This window comes from Chaetodon trifascialis, chromosome 2 (assembly GCF_039877785.1).
Source record: "Chaetodon trifascialis isolate fChaTrf1 chromosome 2, fChaTrf1.hap1, whole genome shotgun sequence".
NCBI classification, from domain to species: domain Eukaryota; kingdom Metazoa; phylum Chordata; class Actinopteri; order Chaetodontiformes; family Chaetodontidae; genus Chaetodon; species Chaetodon trifascialis.
In genome coordinates, this window is record NC_092057.1 from 11808293 (window position 1) to 11824985 (window position 16693).

General features: G+C 41.5%; 1 protein-coding gene across 2 annotated transcripts; it reads left to right on the forward strand.

The window, feature by feature from the left end:
• Positions 1-1448: 1448 nt before the first annotated feature.
• Positions 1449-6386, forward strand: cnga1a (cyclic nucleotide gated channel subunit alpha 1a). 2 transcript variants are annotated; one of them, XM_070987153.1, is made up of 9 exons: positions 1449-1663; positions 2101-2205; positions 2315-2377; positions 2492-2536; positions 2630-2806; positions 2889-2993; positions 3310-3416; positions 4487-5097; positions 5193-6386. In XM_070987153.1, the coding sequence occupies exons 2-9, from the start codon at positions 2123-2125 to the stop codon at positions 6090-6092; spliced, it is 2091 nt and encodes a 696-aa protein (XP_070843254.1). In that variant the 5' UTR covers positions 1449-1663; positions 2101-2122; the 3' UTR covers positions 6093-6386. The 2 variants fall into 2 exon arrangements, with proteins under 2 accessions (XP_070843254.1, XP_070843262.1); XM_070987161.1 differs by lacking the exon at positions 1449-1663 and having other exon boundaries at positions 2107-2205; positions 2318-2377; positions 2630-2993.
• Positions 6387-16693: the final 10307 nt, after the last annotated feature.

The window sequence follows — 16693 nt, forward strand, 5'->3', positions numbered from 1 at the left end:
AAACTGCAATGGGAGATGTAGTCGCAGCACAAAAGAATGAAAAAGCTGTGGCTAACCGCATAGAGACCGACAAAATATGTGAAAATATGAAAAAAACAAAAATGACAAAGCTCTTTATAAAGCAAAACAAGTAAAGAATTGAACAATTAAAGCTCTTTGTGTGTTCTTCTTTCTGGCTTTAACTGCAATTCTGCACTAGAAATTCAGTTGTGATTGATTAGATGCACACAAGATCCATAGTGTATGTTATTGTACGTACAAGAGAAAAATAGTCTAAATCTTCTGTCCTCTATAGGCCTTTTTTACAGCATACCTTCTGAAGTGTCATAATAGGAAAAGAACTCAATAAACCATGACAGCCAGCGACAGCATGTACAATGCCAGGACGCTGAAAGAGAAGCAGCTAAATAGAATTCAGCCATCATTAATTTGATCATCACTTTTCCTTTGTGTCAAAACTGCTGTGAGAAAAATGGACGTGGTATCTAAGACATACAGCAGAGTGGTGACAAGTGCATTATTTTGTCTTTCCTTTCAGGCCATGTAAAATTCTGCTCCCATCACCACAAACACACACCACTAAACTACATAATGCCATAGTAATTTGGATTTCTTCCAAAATAACTCAATATAAAGTAAACGTTTCTGCACTGCGGATACAGTCCTCAGTTCATGTAAAAGCCGTGTCATGCTGTCATAAAAGTGCAAACATCCCATCGGCCAACAGGGAGTGCCACTGAACCACAGGATGTCTAAAGCACACAGGGCAGGAGGTCCCCTGCTGTTAGGACGCAGCACTCAACTGATAGAGGTTCAGATTTAATTTCACTCTCCTGATTCTTATTTACATAAAAGGAGCCTGATCCGACTGATCTGAAATCTGTAAAACCCCGGCACCACATAATAGGATCAAAGCCGGATATGACTGAGAGTGCTGACTGGGCAGGAGATGCCAGGATGTGTGTGTGCGCGCGCGTGTGTGTGTGTGTGTGTGTGTGTGTGTGTGTGTGTGTGTGTGTGTTTTGTGTGTTACTCACATTGTGGGGACTGTCTTTCTTATGGGGACATAATGCAAATGTATTCATTAGATTTCTGGGTGAAGACTTGGGTAAAGATGAGTGTTTTAGTTATGGTTTGATTAAGTCTCCAGAAAATGAATGTAACTCTATGTCATGTCCCCATGTAATGTGTGTGTGTGTTTGTGTGTGTGTGCAAGCAGACTAAATCCTCCGCTGTTCCGCAAATGGTCAGGAAAATTACAGTCTGTCGCAGATAAAAAATAGGTGTCAACACAAAGTGGTTTTTAGTGTTCTGGATCCTCACTAACAGGTTAACTGAAGGTTGTCCAAACTTCACTTTAACGTATCGCATCTCCCACTCGAGTGGACAAATAACGAGGATGAGCGACTTTGCCTCTCCTCTTCTCAGCCAACTCTAATCCACAAATCCTTATCAGGGTCACTGAGACTCTGTGACACAGTTAGTTTGACCCAATGCTTATCGCAGACGCTGGTCTAACTACAATTTGATATTATTTTAATTATCATCTAATGACTGATTCAATCTGCTGCTGCTGCTGCGAGTGGCCACTTTCCAGATCTTAAAAAAACCGCAGAGGGATCAAAGGAAAATGGACATCACATTAAAGTAACAAGTGGAAAAGGTAAGTTATATGAAACTGAATGCATTATGTATTATCAATACAATTTGGAATCTGTCACATCAGCTGTTTGTGCACCAGATTGCACGTAATACAGTTGTTCTTCATTCATTTGATGCAGCTGTGCCAATGTTTTGAACTGCAAATGTAGTGATGCAGTAATCTCAGCTTTAAATGCATTCACTAAAGTTTTGATCATATCTGGTTCTTTTCACACTGCTCCCTTTGCTTTTCACACAGCTGGATATGTCACACTAACTGTTTTGCAGAATTTAAGACTATGATAAGTCATAAACAAGTTAACACTGCATTAATTTTATTTTCTGTTTTGTGTATCACCACTAAGTGACTGCAGATGGGAACTCAAGATTTGTGCACCATTTGCAAAAAGACTTTGTCCTTTTCACAGAGAAGATTTTTCTTCTGATTTATTTTTGCAGGGCAAACTGCAGATCTGCTGCCATGACCACTCCCCACCTCACTGTGCTACCTCACACTGCACCACAACTTTCCTCGGACAGTGAAGAGCTGAGCGAGGATGACCTGTAAGCGAAACATGCTCAAATTCAAACACAGACCTTACAGAACATCACTGAGAAATAACTAGATAGGCTTCAGCTAATTTACTCTGTATGTATCTCGTTTCTGTCCCAGAAGTGTGCCCCGACCAAATCCTCATCATTGGCTCAATATGAATAACAGCAATAACAATGAAGAGTAAGTGTGACTGTGGAGTCATGAAGAGATAAGTGAAGCCTTTGTAGAACACAGTTTCTCTTTGATGTATCAAGTCCTATTAAATGTGTTTAATTATTACTAATTCTTTTCCAGGGAAGAAAAGGAACAAAAGAAAAAGGAGAAGAAGGAGAAAAAAGAGTAATTATGTTGTATAATAGACCTTTTAGTAACTGCTGCTTTGGAAGAATATTAAGTTCTCAGTGTTCTCCAATATATTGATGCATGTTACAGAAAGAAAGAGAAGAAGAAGAAGGAAAAGGAAGAGAAGGAGGCAAAGGAGAAGGAAGAAAAGGAGGCAAAGGAAAAGGAGGCGAAGGAAAAGGAGGCAAAAGAAAAGGAAGCGAAGGAAAAGGAGGCAAAGGAAAAGGAAGCAAAGGAAAAGGAGGCAAAGGAAAAGGCAAAAGACAAGTAAGTGCATCATTCAGAGCAATTTCCTTTTCAAACACACTTTCAGATATTTCACTGACACTTTCTTTCTCTATTTTCACAGGCCCAAAGAATTATTTGTCATTAATCCTGCTGGGAGCTTGTATTACAACTGGCTGTTCATCATCACTCTACCAGTCATGTACAACTGGACCATGATCATAGCCAGGTGACGTCTATAAATCAGTGATTCTTTTTTGATGAAACGCTTTCCCTGCAAATCAAATGTTCATATGATTTCATCCAGCTCTATTAAGTGCCACTCATGTCTTGTACCATGTGAAGCTGCTACAAATCGCTGCAATTTTAGCAGCAGTCTGGTTTTGTGCAGAGAAATAGCCCTGTCCTTTCAAAAGCTGGTGGCACCTTCTTTCGTTTAATATGAAAACAGTGCAGTAATGAAAAGGACATAGCGGTGAAGGTGTTCAACATTTTTCGTTTATGAAACACACTAACTGCCAGTGGTCTTCTTCTCCTGCTAACAGGGCTTGCTTTGAGGAGCTGCAGCACAACTTCTTCATTTACTGGGTTATTCTGGACTACACCTCAGACATAATCTACCTGGCTGATATGCTTTTCAGGACCAGAACAGGTGAAAAACTGACCCAAGCCTTCCAAGTCTGCAGAGATTTGCTAAAGAACAAGAGCACATTTCCCCCCAGTCTGTCTTAAAACAGCACTCACGTACTCACATGGAGACTGAAGAAATTGAATGATGAAACAGCAGCTGCTGTTGTTGTTCCTCCTGTTCATACTACTCATGTAAAAAGATCCCTAAGGTGATTTCAAAGTAAGCAACTGGGAATAAAATCCACAGGGTTGAAGAACAAGGACTGAAGCCAACACAAGCATTCAGAAGTCTGAGTTAGACAAAATTACAGTAAGTGGAAAGTGTTGAGCTCAAAATTCCCTTTTTGTGTTATTTTCCTTCTTTGAGGAAAGATTGTCTGGGGAAACACAAAGAGGAAAATGTGCATGAGAAACTCTGGAAGATATCCACTTTATTTGACTAATTCAGACTGCTGAACCCTAATATATTAGCTTCAGCTGAACTCACAAATGCATTTTTGCACATAAAGTAACAACAGCAGTGGATCCTGTCCCCAATCACTGAATCCACTGAAATCACCATGAACAGGAAGAATGATGACAGCAACCAACTACACATGTAGTAGTAGCAGTAGTGTACTACACATGTGAGTGTTGTGAGACATGAAATAATGTGAAACTATCCTTTCTAAACACATATTTTTACAGTGCAGATAAAGACATTCACCTGTCAAAAAAGTCACGTTTCACTGTTTTACAAATGTGAATCATGATGGATGCAGAGAGAATTTTCTGAGACACTGATCAACAGAAAATAAAGACAATATGAGAACAATTCTTTGCAAATCAATCTAAATTATGAATATGTTTAAAACACTAAATTACATTAGTACTGACACTCAGTCATCACTGATGCAGCCAGCCGTTCATCATTGTGGAATAATTTGAATGGCGTTGATCTGAGTGTCATCGTGGAGTTGTTATAGCAATAACAGGGAAGCATTTTGATAGGCATTTTATTCCTTCCCTGCTCTGGGATGTTTGCTCCCACTCATGAACAAAAAAAACCTTGTACATATTCTGTCTACAAACTTTCTCCCTCTTTGAATGCAGGTTACCTTGAGCAAGGCCTGATAGTGAAAGATGAGAAGCTGCTAAGGGACCGCTACATCAGCAGCTTCCAATTTCGTCTCGATTTTATCTCCATGCTGCCCACTGACATCTTATATTTATACTTCGGCCTTGACTACCCAGAGATCCGCCTCAACAAGCTGCTGAGAATTGGCCGCATGATGGAGTTCTTCACAAAGACAGAGACTAAAACCAACTACCCCAACATCTTCCGCATCGCAAACTTGATCATGTATATCCTCATTATCATCCACTGGAATGCTTGCTTCTACTTCTCTTTCTCCAAATCCATTGGTTTCGGTGCTGACGACTGGGTTTACCCTGCTCTGGATGATCCCGAGGAGCCAGCGTTTGGGCAGCCCATGAGAAAGTATTCGTTCAGCCTCTACTGGTCCACACTGACCCTGACTACCATTGGAGAAACTCCACCACCAGCCCTGGACTCTGAATTTCTCTTCCACGTGGTTGACTTTTTAGTTGGGGTCTTGGTCTTTGCCACCATTGTAGGAAACATTGCCACCATGATCTCCAACATGAATGCTGCCCAAGCTCAGTTTCAGGCTCGGATTGATAACATCAAGCAGTACATGCAGGTAGATGGATCTCTTTATCTAAAAAGCTGGAACTAGAATGAGCACAATCATCTATTCTTTGTTTACATTTTAAATGTTCTTCCTTTTATTGATAGGTGCGAAAGGTCAGCAAGGATCTGGAGCTGCGAGTCATCAAGTGGTTTGACTATCTGTGGAATAACGGCAAGGCACAGGACGAAAGAGAGGTGCTGAGGTATCTTCCAGACAAGTTAAAGGCTGAGATCGCCATCCAGGTCCACATGGAAACACTGAAGAAAGTTCGTATTTTTGCAGACTGTGAGGCAGGCCTGCTGATCGAGCTGGTGCTCAAGCTGCGGCCGCAGGTGTTCAGCCCCGGAGACTATATCTGCAAAAAGGGCGACATTGGCAGAGAGATGTACATCATCAAAGATGGAAAGCTTGCAGTTGTTGCTGATGATGGGGTCACACAGTTTGTTGTGCTGGGAAGTGGCAGCTATTTTGGTGAGATCAGTATCCTTAATATCAAAGGCAGCAAAGCAGGCAACCGGCGAACAGCCAACATCCGCAGCATTGGCTACTCAGACCTCTTCTGCCTGTCCAAGGATGACCTGATGGAGTCACTGCTAGAGTATCCAGATGCCAAAGGCATGCTGGAGGAGAAAGGCCGGCAGATCCTGATGAAAGATGGCCTGATAGACTTGGACCCAGCTAACATCATGCCTGAGGCCAAAGAGCTGGAGGAGAAGGTCAACAAACTGTACAACACGATGGAGCTAATGCAGAGCAAGCTGAAGAAGATTCTGGGAAATTACAAGAACACTGACAAGGCGCTGAGATGTCGCATTGCAGCTCTGGAGATCCAAACAGGAGAGGAGGTAGAAGATGAGGATGAGGAGGAAGGAGGGGTGAAAAAGGAGGAGAAAGAGGGTGAAGATGAGAAAAAGGAAGAGGGGGAAGGAGATGGGGAGAAAAAAGAAGAAGAGGAAAAAGGCGAGGAGACAAAAGATGAAGAGGAAAAGGGTGAAGAGGCATAAGAAGAGGAGAGAAAAGATGAGGAGACCACAAAGGAAGAGAAGAAATAATTCGTTTCTGTAACACACTTGCATCTTACATGACTTACAGATCATTAAAAACTGCAAAATAAATAAATAAATTAAATAAGAAACACTAGAAACTGGCTGAAATTCTGACGGGAACAAGTCTTCAAAAGGATTTGCCACTGTAGACATATATTATAAAATTAAAGACTAATTCAACCAGTAATTCAATGGACAGTTGCCAATGACAACATTAACATTCAATTCAAATAAAATATTGGCTTCAGTTCAGTCCTGGTTGTGTTTTTCATCAATGCACAGTCGCATACTGGAAAACCCTCTACTATTCGGTACCCTGCAGTGTACACTGCTGAACACACGAGGTTAGTAAATAGCAAGGATTTACAGGTAATCCGTGACATACTGTAGCTCTGCAGGATGTGTGAGAAGTCACTCTGCTTGTGAAGCTCCGGGACTGAAACGCTCTGCACAAAAGGTTATCACATTTGTCTGGTGATTTAATGGTTACAAACTGCATAACTTAAAAGTGAGACTAAAAAAAAAAAGTTCAGTTCAGGCAGCAGTGAATATCTTGGTTTTAAGCTTAGATTTGACCATGATCAGGCTTTAACAGCGTGTAAAATCCCTGGGAAGGCTGTTCCATGTATGTGTATCTTCATTACTGTCAAACCCCTCAGCGTCTATATGAGACGCACCAGGCTTTCAGCTAACTGCACAATAAACCCATCAATATCAGACTGGGCAGGCGCTTTCTTCTCCACAGAGGACCATATGCTGTGCTGCTCACCGGCTGCATACGTGTTGCATTTTCGTGCTGTCACACCTTCTGGGAAGCAGAGACGGCTATAAAATACTGCGGTCATCACACCTCATATGTGGAAGCCATGTGAGTGAGCATTGTGGACTGAACAATCACCTCATGTCAGCAATGTTATCGCCTGCATGTCACCTTTTCACTTTATAATGTAGCTGCTATTTTGAGGGGTTGAAAGAAGGAAAATTTACTTGACAGTATTACAATATGCGTCCCTTCGACCACTTAGAACTGGTCGGAAAAGGTGAACAGTTCCTTATTGTCACTGAGCTCAGTTCTATGCTTCAGTCTGCGTTCACGCCAAACTACGTGACAGCTGCAGTGAAAAAAAAAAAAAGATTTTATTACTGTGGCTTGAGTGACTTTCTTTTTCCCTTAATTGAATGTAGAAGTGAGCTAATGTTCAACATTAGCTCATTATGAAACAAAGAAACATCAGTTGGGAAATCACATGGCTGTCTGGTTTCTGGTTTTGAGCTGCAGTACAGTGAACGTCTGACTTCCTGAAATGGAAAGTGTTGCTCGAAGGCAGAGGCTTTTATTCAACGGAGAGACAGAAATGACTGGATACGTTGGTGTGTACCATTCAAAGGTATGCATGTGAGCTTTGTGCGTGTGTGTCAGTGTGTGTGCGCGTATGGCCCATTGTTCTACAGCACTGAGTGCGTTTTATTTTGCTCAGAAAAGCTGTTAAACAAAAAGCCTTCACATCAGCAGCTCACAAATCTTCCTCCCTCGTCAGTACTTCAGGCACAACCATCGCCGCCACACTTCACCTGTGAATAGCATTGAGCAGTTTACGCTCAAAGCCAGATGCCTGAGGGAAGAAAAGAAATGCCACACGCTTACTCTCTCCTCTAAATAGCAGTGTGAGAGCAGCCGAGCATGTGGCTATTGATCATCTTCTGTTTGTCTCTCAGCGCTGATGACCAGGTGGCACCAGCACATTCACAAGCTCTAATGCATTAATCAAGTCTTTGATAAAGCCAAACCAAGAAGAAAAGCAACCAACGGCTCGTGACAACTGGCATGGCTGAATGAAACAGATTGATGCTGAGGATTTTCTTGAAGGAGCTGCATGCGTCATCTGTTAAATCACCCCTATGTGACACTGAACAATGTGTTTGGATGTGTGGTGTGTGTTGTCTTTCCATTATATAGAAGAGACATGTGAAAACTGCTTTTTATGTCCAAGTGTTTTATGTAAAATTACGTTAATTATGTTGATTTGTTTTCGATTCACTGATTATGCATTATAAAAGAGAAACAGTGAAGCATCTTTAAATGTAGTGTCATCCAAAACCCCAAAATAACTGCAGCAAATCTGGAGAAGCTGGAACCAGATAATATTTAGCAATATTCCTTAATAAATGACCAATGCACCAAACTGATTATCATGATGGCTGGTAATACATTTTTTACACTCAATCAATCAACTGATTGACCAGTTGTTTCAGCGAGTGTGTGGTAATGGATGGCGGATGTACAAAGTGCAGCACTTTGACTCCAGAGACGGACGTTTGCTTCCTGAGTCTGGTGTCTGGAGACTGTGGTTAAGGTTAGAGATAAACTGCGGTTTGGTTTCAATAAACATGCTGTGTCTGATGTCACTGCAGACACTTTCCTTATGAAACTGACCAGGAGGTTTTTCCAGCCTTAACTAAGCGCTTGAACACGACCATGAAAAGTATGACAATGCTGTGTTGACGACATACAGATATTGTATTGTTTGGGGGGATATTTTGGCTTAAACAAATGTACGCTGAACATTTTATGGATCCATTCACTTGTGTATGTGTATGTGTGTGTGTGCATCTGGTCTGGGCGGCTCCTCTGTGATCACATCTCACCTACACCTGCTCCCAGTGCCAATCAGCCACCGCAGCTGAAGCCAATCCATAATCACCAGCCACAGGATAAACCTGGATCTCCTCACTAGCCTGGTAACACGTCTCAGTCACACAGCTGTCCTTGTGCTTTGCTCTGTGCTCTAGATTTTGCCTTGTCTGTTTTTCCAAGTTATTTAGACCCCGTTTACACTTAGGGAAAACGCCTACTGTATGTTTCCATGCAGTTTGGCCTCTCGTTTACACGCAAACAGAGGTTTTTTGTTTTTTTTTAAACTCAGGCAAAAGTGGAGATTTCTGAAAACGCCGGTTATTTGTTGGCGTGTAAACTGGGTTATGAAACGTCACAACATCCATCCATCCATCCATTTTCTATGCCGCTTATCCCTTTCGGGGTCGCGGGGGGGCCGGAGCCTATTTTGGCTGTCAACGGGCGAGAGGCGGGGTACACCCTGGACCGGTCGCCAGCCGATTGCAGGGCACATACACACAACCATTCACACTTACACTCACACCTAGGGGCAATTTAGAGTCAGTGTGAAGTTTGCATGTTCTTCCCATGCATGCGTGGGTTCTCTCCGGGTACTCCGGCTTCCTCCCACAGACCAAAAACATGCTCATTAGGTTGACTGGTGACTCTAAATTGCCCCTAGGTGTGAGTGTGAATGGTTGTTTGTCTTTGCATGTTGCCCTGCAATCGGCTGGCGATGTACCCCGCCTCTCACCCGTTGAAGCTGGGATAGGCTCCAGCCCCCGCAACCCCGAAAGGGATAGGCGGTATAGAAAATGGATGGATGATGCGCTCGACGGCGTATTTATCCGGGTTCATGTAAACGACAATGTTGTGTGCACGATGTTATTTTTGAAAACGGAGGGGCCTGCTACGTGTAAACGTCGGATTAGTCTCCTCATACACCTGCTGACCCACCTCACCTGCCTACTCGGTCCCTCTCTGATCAACACGGATCATCTCCAAGTGATCAATTTACCAATATGTGACAATAAATCCTTTTATTAATCAAATCATCAGTATCAGTGCTTCTTTTATCATTACTATCGTGTTCCTTCGTTTCATGAATGTGTGCAGTATGTAATTATGTACATTACAATTGTAGATGTTGTTTATCTACGTGCAGCCGGTTTCCTCTTCTCCCATCAGCAGGTCCGATCCTTCATATCCTTTGCTTTTACCTGTGACTGTAGCACACTCTACCTTGTATAAATATTAATGTCACAATCTCCGTGTTGTCATGAACTCAATTGCGATAGTCAATGGAAATGTCTTGGCAGGCTGAGCACGGGGAAGTGATGGAGCACGTGTTATTTATCCTCGGGAAATTACTGCCTATTAGGCTGATTTCCCAGAGGAGATATTTCTGTGGGATTCAAAGCCGGAGGGTCTTCACTGTGTTGAACAGTATTAGCACAACTAATAATCAAAAGAAGAGTAAATGGTCATTTTTGACATTAGCTATGGTTAACGACCTTGCAGCTGAGCAGTAAAGCTGTTTACTTATGGTTCACTGTTTACTGAATGTATCCACCGTGTTCACAGTGATTTGACTGTTTATCAAATTCATCATGTGAATGATCAAAATACCTAACCACTGGTGAACTCACTGGAAGTAGGGAATTATTTCAGCTGTCTGGGAACACCAACCTGCAGTAAAAGTGTGAGTACATTTTCTCAAATAATTAAGAAGAAGGTAGAGCTGGACAGGAATCATGGGGAATTAAATCATTTTCTAAATCAGCTGGGAGCTGTAGTTTTAAGAAAATGTTACACAAATGGACGGTCCAGTTTTCAGGTTGAATACATACTCGGTCTTCGTATCTTCCAGTGGCAGGCTGGTGTATAAGAGGTTTACTCAAAATAAACTACAGTATACGTCCTCATTATAATAAGGACACATCACACACGGCGTGCCTTGTGTATGTCATTTTAATGGGTTTTGGACAACAATGGAGCTCTGCGTCACAGAGGAATAAGATGTCATCCTGTTTTAGTTCAGCCTGAAAAGATTCAAGTCTGTAGTTATTGTTGAGATTACAGTATTGCCCGTGTCATTGTGTCCATATTGGACAATTGGACAAGCAAGTGTTTTTTGGGGGCAGGGAGAAAAAGAGGGGGAATTAGATGCAACTGACATCCACAGCTGAACATAAACCAGGGATGCTGAATTTCACAGTTGATGCCTTTTCCCTCTGGTGCCGCCATGTTCTTCAGCTTACCTTCATCACGTTTTAGTTTTCGAACCCGAACAAAACATACTGTGAAACAGTTTTGTTAAGATTTACTTTGTAAGTTACAATTTTAAGTTTTATCTGGATCATAGGCATACTTATTTTAATGGTAATGCCATATATTTAATATTTCTAATCCTTGTTTTATATGTGAACTACAGTTCAAAACATTGTACATTGCATCTAGTGTTACAAATTTACATTGGTGGAGTGATGCACTGTACGGTGATGTGTTACATTTTCATTAAAATACAACATTAAAATGTAACAGTCAGTGTTAAGCATACAGAGCGTTAAAATACCAGCATTCTGAAAACATTTACACAATTTTAAAGATTAAATGACAGAACAGTATAGAAAAGGATTGAAAAATCTGCAGCTCAAACAGCTGCAACAATAAAATGCGGTAAAGTAGTAAAGAGTAAAGGATCTATCTGAACTCTTCTTCCACTGCTGTCTATCTCAGAGCGTTTTTAGATGCTTATGAACATATTGTCCTCCCGGTCCAACCAGGTCATGAAAGCATCTCTCCTGTTGTTCATTTAATGGTATTGACAAAAACTGCCAATACTCTGCCAAGCCCTCTCCCCCAGTTCTCATTGGCCATAAAACACTACCCTTGTATGTGTAGAGTGATGCCCACTGATTGGTGTCAGAGTGAAAGTACAGTATGCAGTACATACTTATAGAGACCCTGCATTAACAGAAGAAAGCGGAACAACTTCCTCCATATGCTGCTAATATGCTGTCATTTATGCATCCAAGCTTGTCATTATAATTAGAATCATTGTCAGGAGTAGGTATTTATTATTCTTGAGAGCAGCGGTTGATATTCAGAGATGATTGCAGTGCAATAAGTTTCCTTGAGGCTTGACAGTCAGTCTCCAGTTTGGTCCTGCTTGCGAATGCAGGAGGTGTATCTTTAGAGGAGCAAAGGGTTGGTCCATCTGCATGTAGAACATCTTAACACTGCTCATTTTAATCAAAGTTACATTTCCAAAGCAGTCCTGATTCTCTGAATTTGTGTCAAAGTCTTTTAGTAGCACAAACATGGCCTCTGATGACCTCTAATTGATTAGCGTGTGACTGTGTGTTGGTGGTCAATACTCACAGTTGCTCTGCCCTCAAAAACTAAAGTACAATAAGCTACAAAGTAAAGCTTTCACATTATTGTATCTCAGGAGCATAATGTTCAGCTGTTAATGTGTGAGGTAAGGACAAATGAAAACATAATTGTGGAGCAATTAGCAAAAAATAAATTGCTGTCCCTGGTTACATTTTGAAATGATCAAAGCAAATAGCCCTGAGCCCTGACACGAGTTCTGACACACCACGGAAGCAGCTGTGAAAGGAGCCGATGACCGAGCGCGGCTGAAGCCACAGAACTGCTGATGTTTCTTCTTTTAAGAAATATGCCATGAGAGATGTGGGAAAGTGACATTTCATACCAGAAAATGTAATTACCTACGACAGTCAAGTCTCTGCTATGCAGCATGCACATAACAAAGCAACGGACCGACAATGCGCCCACAGCATCTCATTAAGCCGCCAGTCAGCACAGAGGGGGGACAAGACTGGACTGTGAGAATATGCCCCATCAGAGGTTGAGGCATTTCTTCAACCTTTGATCTTTTGTCTTGGTCATTGTCGGTGCTTACCTCACTGTAAACTACATACTGTAGTTGCTACTTTTTTCTGTAGTTTTCCCTCCTTTTCAATAAATGCACTGCAAAATATAGTTTAACACTGAGGTCTTTTCTTACAGTTCGCACAAGGAAAAATGCCAGAATAGACTCCAAACTGAAGCTGAATCACGTTTACATGCACGCTAATTTTCCACTGTTTTTCTGAATTATGACAACCTTTCAGTTTGATACGGGTCATTTAGACAACATAGTCCATTTAGATTTATCGGCCTTATTCCAAGTCTGCCAGCTCCTAACCTGCTGCCATTGTCTCTTTCATCTGCTCACCTGTTCAACCACCCTTTCACTACTCAGCCACGCCCACCTGAGCACACACCTGAGACTCATCACCAATCAGTGCAGTACTTAAGCTGCTCTCCACTCTCACACGTTGCCAGATAGTGCCCTCATGCAAGACTCTTCAGCACTCACTATCAGACTGCCTTTTCAGTATCGACCCAGTCTGCCTCTGACCTCATTGGCGCTCCTGCCCCTTGGCAATTACCTTTGCCTTCTGTACATTACTCTGTTTGTTGCCTTGCCCTTCCTGGATCTGTTACTCAGTGGAACTGTCAATTGTTTGGCTTGCCAAACATTTCCTGAAGCAGTTGTTTGAGCATCAAACCTGCCTCGTCTAAGACTCTAAGAGACTTCCGTGTTCAAGTAGTGCTGCTACTGGTCCTAACCTCACCTGTTACAGAAGCAGCATAAGGAAACAGGAAATTCATCATTACATTGGAGTATGCAGGCTTGCATGTAAATGGGGATATCAGTGGAATATTAATTTTCTTTGGCCATGTAAACAGCTTATTGCGTATATTGTCTTCTTCAGAAAAATGGCAAAAACTTAAATATTTTGTGATTGTAAATATTATCATTGACCTCTACCCAACATCAGTATTCATGTGAACATCCATGAACTTAATGAACAAATATGTATGCTCTATTTTCATACCACACACATTGCTTTTTCATTAAACTTAGTCACTATCATGATACTTTTGGCAGTATTTACATATCCTCAGGGAAACAACTTCAAAATTGTCAGTGTCTCATATGAATTTCAATCAGCAGTAAGATGCAGGACCGCAAAGCAGAACGAAAAACCCATTTGATATATGTCAAACATGTGGTTATATTTTTAATTGATCAAAGCTAGTAGACCGGAATTCGACACACCACAGAGGCAGCTGTGAAAATGGCTGAAGACGACGCTGCAGGTTTTTTCACAAGGAATATACCATGAGAAGCAGCACAAAAATGTAATTACCAAATGACAAAGTCTCTGGTATACAACATGCACATAACAAAGCCTTGGACAGTGAGCCCACAGCACCTCATTAGGCAGCCTGTCCAAACAGACGCGGGTCAAGACTGGACTCTGTGAAAATATGCATCTGATGCAAATGAATTTTTGTCTCGGTCCCTTTTGGATTTTTTTTGACAGATGATTAATCATCTTTTCTCCCTTTCAAAGCACTAATTTCAGGAACATCCCTTCAGCCTTGTATTTGCATGCACATGTCCCTGGTTCAGTTCTGGCAGGAGACCTTTGTTGTGTGTCATCCTGTCTCTCCTCCCATGTTTCCAGTCCATCTCTACAGTCTCCAGAAAGGCTAAAAATGCTCAACAGGTTTTGATTTCTTCCTTTGTTCTAAGCATTAAAATACTTGTATTAATGAGTGAGGTTTTCATCATCATTGGGTGAGTATCACATGTCCGTTTCAGAGCATCCTCATCCCAGAGACAAAGGAAAACAATTTTAATGTAAACCTTTCTGATAGCTATTAGGAACTGAAAAGGTCTCACCTTGTCAGGTTGTAAACAAGAGTCTGTCAATCTCGAGCAAGCACAAAGGTATTTTTCATCCCCTGCAGTTGCACAGTATTTATAAAACTACATAGAATATATCTTCACAGTATTCCTCAGAGAGGTGAACACACCATCTTTAAATATTGAAATATGTTCACTGCGGCAGCATATCACTGCTTCTATCATATAGCACATTGAGCTACAATGTGGGTCTGCAGATCCACTGAATTAAAAAGCCTGAGAACGGAAAAAGTTCGAGACCTACAAAAATAACACAGAACCTGAGAGACCATTACATTGTGGCCCAAACCAGACTTTTAAAAGAAATGTCAGGGATTTGTTTGCATACAGCTCAATGTATTCCTCTTTGCTACAAACAGTGACTCTGCAAACCTGATTTAGCATTAAGGTACACCGATCATCCCGCTGGTTCATCCCTGCATGTATCACACATGCCTGCATGCATCCTTTCAATTACAACATAATGGAAAGACTTCCAGTGCTCTTTAAAGGTCACTCAGATTGCACAGTAGACAACTCCAGAGCCCCTCAGGGTTTTTAATAGTGATCAAAGACTCATACAGATGAGGTCAATGTCTCCTCAGTGTAAACTGCTACATGCTGATTTTTTTCTGGAATTGAGTTTTCTTCTCTTTTCATGTAATGCACTAACTCTCTCTGTGGAAAACATAGTTTTAGCATTGCAAACACTGAGGTCTTTAAATCCTGGTTTTCTTACAGTTCACGTCAAACCGAAGCTGAATCAGTTTCTTAACACTGACCTTTACCTAATATCATATTCCAATGAATACCAATCAATTCACATGAACTAAATTTCTGAATATGTATGCTCCATTTTCTTCCTCCACACGCTGCTTTATTATTAAAGCAAGTCTCTGTCATGATACTTTTGGCAGTATTTACATTTCTTCAGGGAATACAATCTCAGTGGCTGATATGAATTTCAATCAGCATTAACCTGCAGGATTGCAAAGCAGAACAAAAAATCATTTGATGCACTGCACAGAGGCTGGGCATAACACGTGCAATCCTTTGTTTTAAAGAGTGCAACATCTTAGTAATGATTCAGTGAGTTCTTAATTGGGAGTAATTTAGGTTTTATTCCTGTACCACACAACCCTCCTGATTACACACACATTCATTACTTAACGGTGAGATGCATCCAATGTGAACAGTGTGAATAAGACTATAATATGATGGCTTCGGTATCAATACTCTTTTTTTCGTTACCTTTTACAGCTTTTTATGTCTTTGTATCTCTTTGTAAGCAAAGATGAATTTCACGAAGAGTGAAATGGAAAAACATGGTGGCCTTGCTGTTCTGTGCCAACAGAAGGATTTATCACACCTGCAGAAACTCCAAAGCCTGCATTCATCTGCAGTGTAATCCAGTGTGGTGAAGGGAAAACATCCGATGACTTCTCTCTCAAATTTATATGCAGCATTGCATATTCTGCTAATTCTGCATTTAAATTGGTGACAGACAACTATTCGAGGTTGAAACATAAGGAAAATCTGCTCAACTAAGAACTGGAGCCATAGACTAAAATTATATCATAGCTGGGAATGTCTTTCAAGGAAGTAAATGAATGGGTTCCTGCTAACATCTTGTGAGAAACAGTTGTCTGCTGAGAAGCATTACTGATAGATTGGATTTGATCAGCCATGGAAGACATGTAAATGTACCCGCATAGAGGTTACCATACCACCGACGGCTATGGAAGCAGATGAAGGAGGTTTATCCGATGTGAGCAGTTGGATGTCTAGAGGGGACATCAGCCTGTTAGTTGTGAATTTTGATGTGACAGAAAAGGGGAGAGTCACAGCCACACCAACACGGTGATACAGCACTGCACGTGTCTACGCTCTCATGTGCACCGCGAGGATAATTTAAGGTCGGAATCAAAGCAGCATTAAGACAGCAGGCCGAACCACCTTAACGCCGGGAGTCACATGCAATTTGACTGCATGTAGAAAACTGAACAGGAGGAGATGGCACTGAAGTATGAAGTCCTTTGACACCACATCTAAAAGCTGGAAAGAAATGTGTCGCTGCACACGCTGCCTGCAACATTTCAATATCCTGTTTGTGTCTCCTTTGAAATGCTGCTGACACATGATCATCTATCTGCTGTGGGGTCACGGAGATAAAAG